This window comes from Poecilia latipinna, unplaced genomic scaffold (genome assembly GCF_001443285.1).
Source record: "Poecilia latipinna isolate Pla-1442-1.1 unplaced genomic scaffold, P_latipinna-1.0 Scaffold317, whole genome shotgun sequence".
Lineage (NCBI taxonomy): Eukaryota > Metazoa > Chordata > Actinopteri > Cyprinodontiformes > Poeciliidae > Poecilia > Poecilia latipinna.
The window spans coordinates 284,515-296,875 of record NW_015112933.1 but is presented as its reverse complement, the minus strand read 5'-3'; the positions used below and the strand labels follow the sequence as shown (position 1 = coordinate 296,875).

Genomic DNA, 12,361 nt, shown 5'->3' with positions numbered 1-12,361 from the left:
ATATATATATATATATATATATATATATATATATATATATATATATATATTTTTTTTTTTCCGACAATTTTGGCTCAATTACTCTGTTTTTTCAGCAAGTTACCTTTAGTAGAGTCTCTATTCTCCAATTAATGATTAATAGATTGCTAAATTAGTTGATAATTATTTCAATAATCGTTTCAGCCCTATAATGAAGAATTAAATAGAGTTATAAATTTAACAGTAAACACTTACAGCTCTGGAAAAAGTTAAGATACCACTGGAGGAATATTTGTTTTTTCCACCAAATACTGATTTCTGAACTCTTCCTGAGTTAAAACATCAGTATTGTTGTCTCTAAATGAATATAAACTTGTTTTCTTTGCATTATTTGAGGTCTGAAAGCCCTGCATCTTTTTCGTTATTTTGACCATTTCTCTTTTTCTGCAAATAAATACTAAATTTTTGCTTGCAATTTCGGAGACATGTCAGTAGTTCATAGAATAAAAGAACAATGTTCATTTTACTCAAACATTTACCTATAAAAAGTAAAACCGATCTCCTAAGGTCTCTTAATTTTTTCCAGAGCTGCCTATTTAGCTGCCAAATATGACTTTCCCTCATTAATTACCTGGAACAAGAAGTTGTGTGTTAGAAGCAGTGATTGCTGCTCCGGTTCCCTCTGCTGTCTGAGGAAGCTCAGGAGTGATTACAGCTGTCTGAATGCCACCTGCTCTGTTAGAGCACTAAACACTGTGTGCTCCATGCAGCACCTCCAAACCTCAACACAACTATAACAACAACACTAATGGAAACATGCACACTGGCAGGAGTCCAACCGGTCTCCAGGGGCTCGGTTCGCTTCTGCATACGGCGAGAGAGAGAGACGCAGGGAGCGCTTGATTAGACAATGCCCTGCAGATGCTCTAATTAACCTCACCTGGCACGAATCCCTGAGTTAGTCCCCTCACCTCCTCCTTCAGCGGAGCAAAAACCACACCCCACTACTGCGCCGTGGTGTCAGTTTTTGCCTGCTCAGAGTGATTTATTACATATCACATGCTTAAAGAAGCAGGTTACTGCTAAAGGTAGCTCCGATAAGTCTGTATGGTTGACTGTGACTTTCTCTTTTAGAACATTTAATATTAAGTATACACAGAAATGTGTTTTCCAGCTGGGATTTATTCTTCTGATGGTTTCTCCCACCTGAGTTGTGGATCTCTGGAGCTGCTCCACAGTTACAACGAGCTTCATAGCTACTTTTTCTGTTTACTTGTCTGGTCCGGGTCACCATAAGTCACCTCTTTCAGTGACTTCTGTAGTAAATTTATTTCACTGGATTTCATTTAGGGGTATCAGAGTAAAGTAGGGTGAACAAAAGTATTATTAGGTCAAGATTGAACTATCTGTTTATAGACTCTGTTGTATTTTTGCAGGAAGCTGTGCTAAGTTGTGACCGCCTAAATTTTAAAGGAGATCTATTTTGCAAAATTCACAATTTGCACCTTTTTGTCCTTCGGTACTGTCGGTACTGCTTCCAAAAACAGCCCAATCCCTTAAAAAAAAAACCGCCCAGACATTTTTTGGCAATAAGTTAATGTTTTTTGGTGCCTGGAAAATGAGTCGTTTCAAAATCCTCCTGATTGTTGCGTCACAATCCACCGCCACTGTGTCGTTAACCAAAATAGCTGTGCTATTTTTGGTTTCTGTACAAATGGCTGCTTGAAAAGACAAGTGTTTTATTGTTGATTTAACATTTAGAAACCACTTACTGCTTTCTTGTTTGTTGTGCAGGAGGCTCCATTTCTGCTTTTCAAAGATGTACGGTTGTATAATTGTGCTTTTGTTTATAGCCATTTCTGCTTGTCGGTGTAAACATTGAGTTGTGGGTGTGGCCAGCAGCAGCTTGTTAGGATTTAAAGTGACAAGAGTTCCTAAAGTGGCTCATTCTGAAATGTCCAGAATTAACCAGTCTGAAGTCTCATTACCTAAGAATGATTTTGTGGAAAAACTGTAATGAACATGTTTTGTATAGGCCATAGACTAAACAACTTATTCAAGGAAGAATAATAAGCCTTTTAAGTCTTTTTATGGGATTTTGGCATGTCATATTTTTTATCTTCTGCCACAAAAGTTTGAAGCTGTGCTATTTTTAAAAATCCCACCTGCTGTGTCTTTTTTTTTAAGTCAGGCTCAGATATTTGTAGCAGAAAGGCGTGGATGTTGCCAGCTGCAGCTGTTGCTACACATGTGACTTCATTTCCGATGCCTGGCTCTGTCATGAAGGATGCTCATGTTGGAAACATGCAGCCACCTAACCCCTAGGAAACCTGAGGTCACTGTTGCTCTCCTCCGCAGCAACGCCAGGTGACAGGCAGGTCACGTCAGAGCTAACCAAGGTCAGCCCACTTGCAGTGGGGGGTTGAGTTGCTGCCTTCAGCAACCGTCCTTCCGTGCTTTTCTGTTTCTCTCTTTGTGATAACGTGGGAAATACTAATACAGCTTAGTGTTCAGTTTTCTTTTAGAAAGGCCAGAGCTCTGCAGAATATTTGAGTTCTCACACACCCAGCTGTTGGCAAAACATGCAGCCTGGAGTCCAGTTTCCTCCTGAAGACGTCAAGCTTGTCTCTGAGGCACGGCCGTGTCCTTCACCTCCCTGGAAAGCTCCTGTTTCAATGTTGCAATCCCAAACAAGCTAAACACAGTGTAGCATGTAGGCTGATAAAATCAGCCTTTTCAAGATTCATGCAACTTGATTTTCTGCCTTCCTGAATGTAGGAATTGTTTGTTTCCCTTTATTTTCTTTCCTACACTGCAAAAACAAAATCTTACCAAGTATTTTTTGGCTAAATTTTAGTGAAAATATCCTGGTGCACTTAAAATAAGACCGAAATTAACTTACAAGTAACTTTTCAGAATTATATAGGAGTTTGTTTTTAAGTCAGTAGTTCCTTAATATTGATGAAAAAAGTACTAGCTGTGAGTGAAGTAGCTTCCCAGTGGAACTAGACATTTTAAATGTGGGTTTAACTAATTTTCCATATTTTCCAAATTAAGGAAATCAGGGCCGATTTCCTTAATTTTGGAAATCAGTCCTGATTTCTTTAATTTTGGGAGATTGGTGATTGACTGATTATACCATATTCAGGACATCACCTGAGTTATAAAACATATAATGTTACTTACATATAATGTACATTATATGTAGATAACCACATATAATGGTTAGCTACATTATATCTAGATATAATGTACATAATATTATCTACTACACTATATATGTAGATAACATATACTGGTTATCTAGCATTATATGTGGTAATATGTAATATTGTTCCACTTGCAGATTATTTGAGTTTTGTAGTAGCTAGTTACACGTACTCTGTTACATCTACTTGAGTAACTTTTTTTAAAAGGTGTACCTTTAGGAGTGTTTTACTACGCTGCACTTTATACTTTTACTTGAGTAATTTTACTATGAAGTATCTCTACTCTTACTTGAGTAAAATTTCTGAATTTTTGACCCACTGAATAAAAAATGTTTTAACCAAAAATTCACCAGATACAGAGACACACACCTGCAGTTTTTGATAAAGTTTTATAAGCTATTTCTTGAAAGAAACTGATTTGGAAAAAATAATTTTTGTCACTTTTATGAATTATTGTCATTTTTGTCCTTAAAATGGCAAAATTTCCACTGAACTTCATATTTTGATCCATCTTACGCCATTTTTAAATAGTAAATGATTACTACCAAATACTTTTACCAAATACTTTTTACTCTTACTTGAGTAATTTCTTGGATGACTACTTGTAGTAGTGCTACTCTTACTTTAGCTCTGTTCACATATATCTTGTACTTCCTCATCAATATTAAGGAGTTATTCACTTAAAATAAGCTCCCATATCTTATTGAAAGTTACTTGTAAGTTAGTTTTGTCTCGTTTCAAGTGTAATAAGATATTTGAACTTGAATATGGGGAAAAATACTTGGTAAGATTTCATGTTTCTTCAGTGAGAGATGAGTTTTCAGCCCATCCCATTGCAGACGGTTATTAAACCCCATCAGAAAGCTTGATTGCTAATTTGTGAAAGTCTCCCCGGGTGAATCAAACATTTTTGCCGTCGGATTGTCGGATGATCTGTCCAGGGAATCCTAGAGGTGGCCTTTTGGCAGCCAAAGATAAGCGATACGTTTTAAGCTCCCAGCGGTCATGTAATCCTCATGCAGCTCATGCAGCTGCTAAACTAATCTCGCAGTTTACTTTCAGAGTAGATAGGATCACATAAAACTGCACACTGGCTAAGTTGCTAGACATTCTCCCAGATCTGGTTGCCAAGCATGCAGTGTATTAGTGAAACATGAGGAAATGCATTATAATGCAGCTCAGAGGTTGCAGCTTCATGCAGACGGCGCTGAGGGAGAGAGAGTTTGTTTGCAGTCTGCAGCGGTTCACCCCGGGTACAGGAGTTAGACGTCGGAGGCTGGGGGAGGGGAACGATGAGATTATGAGTGATTTTATGTAATGAGGGTTTTCAAAGGAGGCGGGGGTAAACAGAAAAGTTCAGGTGGGCCGGGTTCACAGCTGTTGAGTCCTAAGAGAGCAGTGGGATTTATTTTAGATAGAGTTATGTGACTTGATGCTCCGTCTTCAGAGGAAGAAATTAAAGAGGTATTAATTTAATGCTGATCACTGTGTAGCTTGAATCTCATCTAATAATATTCACACAGCCAAATGATGAATTAATGACATAAAATACCAGTGTAATTGGGTTATTACACAGTAAGACGTCCTCTCCCAGCCAATAAATGCATCAGAACTTAAAGTCCTGCTTTCTTAAAACTGAAAATGCATCAACATATTTTTGATTGAGACAATATGCATCAGATCAGCTTTTAATGAATCACTGTTATCCTGTTTTGTTATTTTTTTTACAATATTTTTTATGATTTGGTTTGATTCCTATAAAAGCGCTATCCAAAAAAAGTCCAAATTGTTATTTTTTCACGTATAATCCAGAATAATTTTATAACTCCTTTATTTTAAAATTACCTCTACCAAAGGTAAAGTTTCTGAACATATATTTTATAACCAGTTTTAGTTCAATTTAATTTCTGAATTAAAATTTACTCCAATGAGTTTGTAACTGTCGTCATTCTTGGAAAGAAAACTGTCCAAAATTATAACTGGCAGGTCAAACCTGGAAAAAAAAAAAAAAAAAAAAAGAGGAATTGATCAGGCAGTGAGAGGCTGATTGGTACATCTCTAATTAGCATCAATTTATTGATTCGTTTAACATTTCATCTGATGGATTTAGTGGCTTCGATTTCTGTGAAAATTCAATGCAAATATTCCATGAAAAAAATCTTCTAATGCTGTTCTTGTTGTTATATATATTTAAACATAATAGCTGGTTAATTTTTTCATCCATGTTGTTAACTTGATTTATGAGCATCAGAGTAAAGGGGGCTGAGTACAAGTGAAAGTCTCACTCGAAATGTTTGCTTTAATTTCAGAGTTGGAAATACTTCAGGACTGTAAATTGTGGCTGAAACAATTACGGTAATCAGATTAATGAATTAATGAATCATGATGAATCGATTATTGAAATAACTGTTAATAATTTAGTAGTCAATATCATTAAAGTACACAGATTTAAAAAAGGCAAATTGCTGAAAAAACAGCATATTCACAGCAGTAAACTGCACAAAAATTATATACATTTGTCATTTAAAATAAAAAAATCTTTTGTCTGTAAATATATTCTACCCCAAACTACTGAAGTGGCACATGCTTAGCTCCACCTGGTTAACATTCAGTAAAAATATCTCTGATTAAGAATCTTTTGCTATTTAATTATTAATTAGTTTATTTAAAAAAACAGTCTGTATTGTATTGATGCTAAATTGAGCAGAAACAGCTGAGCTTTTTACATGTTCATGTAATTATATTTTAGCTGCAGATGCTTCTTTTCCTGCAAATAATCAGTCGTACAATAAGGAAATTATGTTTTGTTGTATTTTTAGGAAATAAAATGTTTTTTTTTTTTTTTTTTACTTAAATAAGGAATTAAATTATTTATTTGCATTTTCTATCTATTTCTAATATAATATAAAAAGGCTTCATTGGACAAATGAAAAAAAAAATCTGATTAATTGTCACCATAATAAATAGAATAACCAATTACTAAAATAGTTAGTCCTGCTGTAAATATTTGGTGAAGATCCTCATTTTAGACAATTTTTTTACCAGTTGATTTGTTTCCTGCTGTCTTCCTCTGAACGTCTAACCGTGCTGTGTTCAGAAAATGGCGGACAAGACAGCGGATGGGGGGTCATGGACGGGATGCGCCGTCATGTTCCTGCAGTCGCTCTTTCCTGGCGTGGACCTGCTCGCTCTCTACAAAGGCGAGCAGGGGAAGTTCATCATCTTCAAAGTCATCAAGCTGACTCTGAGAGGTAAACCCATCAGCTGGGATCCACCAGGGACGATGCACAAACGCAGGGAGGCTTTTCCAGGCTGTCGCATTAATTAATCAGTGTTTCCCTCGGCCAGATTCTGCGGGAGGTCTGGGAGGCTACGAGATCCTAAAGGTCCATGATGCTGAGCCCTTCCTGGGGGTGGAGGTGAAATTCGTGGATGTGGCAGCATGTCAGCAGTTCCTGGAGAGCTACAGCTCCGGAACGGTGCTCCAGTCCCTCAACCAGCACGCGTGCCGGCTGCTCGGACTTCCCGAAGACTTCACCGTGCGAACCCAGCTGAAGGCCGGGCCTCAGAACCTGGATCTGTGTCTGGACCAGCTGCCTGTCTGTCTGCAGCACATCCACCTTTCACAGGTTGGACCTTTCATTTATTTGCTTCATGTCAGTAGTTCAAGCCAATCCTGTGTAACAAGTTTAAGTAGGGCTGGAGGAGGTAAGTTATCACAATATCTTATGTGATAAGATATCACGATAAGATGTGATATCTTATCAATAACAATTGATTTATAATCAATTATTGATTATAATAATCAATAATTATTGATTATTATAATCAATTGTTATTGATTATAATAGTCAATAATCAATAATCAATAATCGATTATAATAATCAATAATTATTGATTATTATGACATTTATGTCATAATAATCATACTGCCAAACTGGTGAAATGACATTTCTTGTTTTATTCACAGTTTTCACTCCAGGCTGTTGTTTTATTTTTATTATTAAGCAGTTATGAAGCACAGTGGTGAAACTTTAAACTGCTGCTGCGCCAGTTACTCAGCAGGTTGTTGCTAGGAAACCATAGAAGGAATGAGTTGCTAGGTAACCAAAGAGTGAATGAGCCAGTTGAATCCCCCGACCTTGTTTACCTCTCTGTGAGAGGTTGAGCTGCTAACACCTTTTCTTTGCCTACATCTCCCAGAAGGCTGTGCTGCTGAAATTATTGAACATCTATCAGCTGTATTATCAGAATCAGAATTCCTTTTATTGTGATTGAAATTGTCATTGTGCACGGAAGAAAGCACTACATTTTGAAAATAGCAAGTGAAATAATTTTATAGAAATACTAATAAGAAGTATATTTCAGTAAATATGGTAGAAACACACAGAAGTAACTGGGATGTTAAGGGAAAATAAATAAATATTGATCAGGTTTTTAGCTTAATTAGCTGTGTTCTGGTCAACAACAGCTCTTGGTAGAAACTGTTTCTTACTCTCTTACGAACGCCTCCCTGATCTATTGTTGTTGACCACATGTCTATTGATATGTATACATTGTCCAGCCCTAAGTGTAAGTGTTGATGTGTGTCAGCCGGAGCGCCTGCGTGACGAAGAGATCGATCATCTGGAGCAGCAGCTGCAGAGCCAGGCGCTGGGTCCGGCCCCGCAGCCCCCCACGGTCACACAGGAAGAGTCTCCAGTGCCCAGCAACTGCTTCAAGTTTCAGAACAGAGTGTTTGGTGAGTACAGGCAACACAATCAGAAATATTTTTTAAGAAATGGTTGGTTCTGCGCATTTTTAGGCAAATTTTGAAGAGCCATTGTGGAAGGTCCAAAGAGTTTGATTTATTCATATGTCTGTTCATCCACTCTCTGGTTTTGCTCTTTGCTTATTGAAAGTCTTATTGTGGTGATCACATCCGCAACAAATTCATTGTCAGGTTTTTCAGTAATTACTTTAATATTAGCTTATAGTTGATTGAAAACTCAAAAATATCTGGAAAAATCTATGAAAGCTGTTCATTTTTTTCTACTTTTCACTACTATCCAATGTGTCAGAGTTGGTTTTGGTCTCCATTTGGGAGCTTCTTTATGTGTCTCCATGTTCCCAAACTAACTTCCTAATACGTAACAAGCTGTCAGGTTCATGTTTCCTGAAGGCCACCATTTTTGATTAAATACTGAGTTTGGTGCCGTTTCCAGCTGACTCTAATCCATCTGATTGCTACCTGTCTGTGGTGAGAGATTAGTTGAAACAGACAAAATGTGCTGTTCATGTTTGGGTTGATTTCATAGTGGCTCACCCGAATTTCACATTAATTTGTAGCTTACCTTTAAGCCTTGGGATGTTACATAAAACATGACTCCCCATTAGAAATATAAAATCATTCAGCCTGTTTTTTGCTACAACTTCCTAATGGATGTGGTTGCTCTTATTTTGTAAGATAAAAAATCTACATTTCTTAAAAACAGAGCGTGCATTTCCTTATTACCAACACCCAGTGACTCACAGACGGTGAGAGCTTCTCCTCCACCGTCTCTCAGCCCTTTCAGCTGGTTGTTTTGCTTTTGGCTTGCAGGCCTGCAGCTACTTGTTTGATTTGTTTTCTCATAAGAGTTAATTGCAGCTGCTCTCCTCTGAGCACCGACTGCTTCGCTCCAAACAGACCCATAGCCTCTAGCTGATGAACACAGGCTACCAGTGTTGTGCTTTGCAGATTTGGCATCTTTAGTTTTTGTTCATAGAAGAGGCGCATATTGATTTTCAGTGTATTTTTTGCCCTGGTATTACATAAAATCGCTGTTAAAGGGTGCAGCTGAAACTACATTATCAATCCATTGAGCAGATTGTAGCTGTAAAGTGGAGCAGATGTCTTCTTGTGTTAGCCACAACCATCTCCCTTTGCCATAAAATCACTATTCGGGATGTTGCAGGCTGAAGTAACAGTTTTCTGGATCATCAGAAACTTCAAGGCTACAGATTCATTTGCCAGAAGGAGCTTCAGAGAGTCCGAAAAGCACCTGGATGGGTCAAATGAGGAGGATTTCACAGAATGATGCTCAAGTTTGGTAGTAAAAATCACAGTGAAGTAAAGAAACAGAGTGAAATTTAACAGCAGGAGGACAGAGGCTGGAGCAAAGTGATTTTCTCTGATGACTCATCCTGTTTGTTTGGGACATCTGGGAAATCATTTAATGGGAGAGCAAAAGATGAGATCTACCGCAGTCCATGTGCGGTTGCGTCTCATTCAAGGAAGTGGGCTTGTTAAGACTTACCCCAAGAAGAGTCGAGTGAATCAAGAGTGATACAAAAACCTCCATGAAGAGCAACCTTTTATATCAACATAGGCTCTGTTTGGTGACCATCTGTGTATTGGCTAGCATGACGGAGCATCTGTCTGTATTCTCCAGCTATTGATTAATCAATTACTAAATTGAGACATAGTGACTAATCGTTTCAGTCCTACTTGAAGCATTTCAACATAATGTAACAGATGCACAGCAATGCTACCCTCTTATGAAATAGAAATTTTAATTTGTAAAGTATTCTGGGAAAAGTTTGATGTTTACATAATCATGCTAAGTAGAATTTACATTAATGTTTGGGGTTTTTTTTCCCCCTCTCTCTCTCTCTCTTGGCGTTTCATCCTTTGGCTCACCAGAGGACCGAATGCTGACAGCGGCAGATGTTCAGAGCTTTTCGAACGGAGTGGGCCGTCAGTGGAAACACGTAGGAAGGGCCCTGGGGAAGAGCTGTCGTGCTCTGAAGGGCCCCGCCATTGACAACCTGGCCTACGAGTACGAGAGAGAAGGGCTGTATGAGCAAGCCTATCAGCTGCTGAGCCGCTTCATTCAGGCGGAGGGGAGGGCGGCCAAGCTGAGCCGACTGGTCAGAGCTCTGGAGGACAGCAAACTCACCAGCCTGGCTGAGAACATGCTGGGCATGCAGCCCCGAGAGTAACTCTGTGTGCGAGCTTTAAGACCCAAACTGAGGGACGGGCTCCTCTGTGGGAGTGGAAACGTTTCCCTGACGCTTTTTTACATTCAGAGTAGCTCTTCCCGACTTTCCCTCATGTTTGAATCAGAACCAAGTGTGTGTGAATGTGTGTGAATTCACAGTTTGTGTGTGCGTGTGTGTGTGTTTGTGAGGGAGGGAAAGAGATTCAGATCAACATTTGTAATCTTTTGTTTATTTGAAGTAATCTGTCATCACTGTTAAAAGAAAATGCAATCTGGAGTTTAATACACTGTGCGAACCGTTTTTATCGTGTTACAGATTGAACCTGTTGGGTCCTGCTTCCAGTGACAACACAAATTAAGGATATTGATTTTTTTTTTCTTCTCGATAAAATGGGTTCTAGCAAATTAAATGGTTGTGGAAAGAAGGCTTATGTTTCTGTTTGATGCATTAGTGTAATTAAAACTGAAAACACAATTTTGTCTAAATTCCCTCAGGTGTAATTTGGTGTTAATCCTTCCCAGTTCGCCACCATCACTCAGTCACTCACACACGTGCACATTCTGCCTACGACTGAATTAGTGATGGCCAGTGTTGCTGCTGAATGTGTGTGTATGTGGGTGTTTGAGTCTCACTGTTGGACCTTCATGGCCGAGGTGTGTGTGTGCGTGTGCGTGTGTGTGTCTGTCTGTATCTTACCATGCCAACCATAGATCAGATGGACGGACAGGGTTGGCTTCAATCCCCTCCACTCTTCCTTGCTTCATACTCTGCTTGACCGTCCATCCAGATGTGATGGCTGGATTAGAAGCTTTTATCACGCACACTTTTTACAGCTTTATGGTATGGGCACAAACTCCAACATGGACAAGCAGTCGTTGGAAGTAACTAGATTATTTTTACTTTAGAAACAGCAGTGAGAATGCTGATCTGCTTAAAGAATGCACCAAAGGATAATGAGGAGAAAGACGGAGCTGAAGAGAGGTAAAACTGAAGAAAGATGAAGAGAGAAACAGAGCAGACAACAGCTCAAGAGAGACAAAAAACTGGAGAGCTGAAGAGGCAAAGCTCTTCAGCTAAAAACAGAGGCAGAGGTGAAGAGAACTGAAGAGAGGTGAAAGAGAGACAGAGCTGAAGACAACTAGAGAGAAAAAACTGGAGAGGTGAAGAGAGACAGAGCTGAAAATGTGTATTTGGAGCTCAGTGGAGGAAGGGGAGCCTGTGCCCATGAATTGTTTTAAAGAAAACCGTAAAACATACAGCAACAATGCTTATATTCCCTCAAACCAGACGCTTGGTTTTGATGCATAAATTATTTCTACAGAGTGTAATTTGTACAAACAGCAGGATTTTTGTTTGCGAAAAATCTAATTTGAAAAAGTTTCAGTTACAGTAACACACATTGGCAGTTTGCATTACACTGTAAAGCAGAAAAAACTGGCATAAAACTTAAATCGTGATGTTTTTTAACAATCCATAAGAGATATCAAAAAGCTAAATGTCTTGTGACTTGTTTAGCACATACAAGTGCACTTAAATAAGTATAAATGTAACTGAAAGGTTTATTATGTCAGTAATTGTACAGTACATTTTTGCAGTAATTCATGCAAAAGGAGCCCTGACCAAGTATTCCATAATGTACTGTAATAAACCTACTTTTTCAGTCAGCTCATATAAATGCAAAATTGATTTTATTTATCTTGTACATTAGAATAGCAGTGATAAATCCTTAAGTTGTATCAGATTGTTTAATGTAGATGAGGGTTTTTTTTTAAATATTAGCTTTTCAATATTTTAATTAATTTCAATGTACTTTATATTTTTTAGATACTTTAGCTTTACAACACTTATAAAATTACAATTTTAAATACAGAAATTTCCTATTATTTAAATTGTAATATATATTTTTATTTTAACGTATAATTGAGAATCAACTGTAATACAGTTTCTGATTACAATATTTACTTTTTAATGTTACATTGTAGTTTCTCAGCTCCTATTACACCACATAACATAAGCCGAATTAACCCCAATCATTAACTTAAATTTTGCGTACGCAGTACGTGGATTTCCTGCCATATAATTGACGTAATTAAAGGTTCACTTGGTGCTCCGTGTCCCCCACCGGGTGTTTTTCAGACCTACTTATGTTGTTGACACGATTAAACGTCACCCAGGTGCTGGAGAAAAGAGGACAAGTGACGGCAGTCGA

The 12,361-nt window shown here is 38.1% G+C and overlaps 1 protein-coding gene across 1 annotated transcript in view; it reads left to right on the top strand.

Annotated features, from left to right (window-relative positions):
- tradd (tnfrsf1a-associated via death domain) overlaps nucleotides 1–10,637 on the top strand; it is a 17,460-nt gene extending 6,823 nt beyond the window's left edge. The window contains exons 2-5 of the mRNA XM_015034946.1: nucleotides 6,286–6,439; nucleotides 6,537–6,817; nucleotides 7,783–7,930; nucleotides 9,854–10,637. Coding sequence (XP_014890432.1) covers nucleotides 6,289–6,439; nucleotides 6,537–6,817; nucleotides 7,783–7,930; nucleotides 9,854–10,152 — 879 coding nt within the window. The 5' untranslated portion in view covers nucleotides 6,286–6,288 and the 3' untranslated portion in view covers nucleotides 10,153–10,637. The remainder of the gene's footprint in view (nucleotides 1–6,285; nucleotides 6,440–6,536; nucleotides 6,818–7,782; nucleotides 7,931–9,853) is intronic.
- The last annotated feature ends 1,724 nt before the right edge of the window (nucleotides 10,638–12,361 follow it).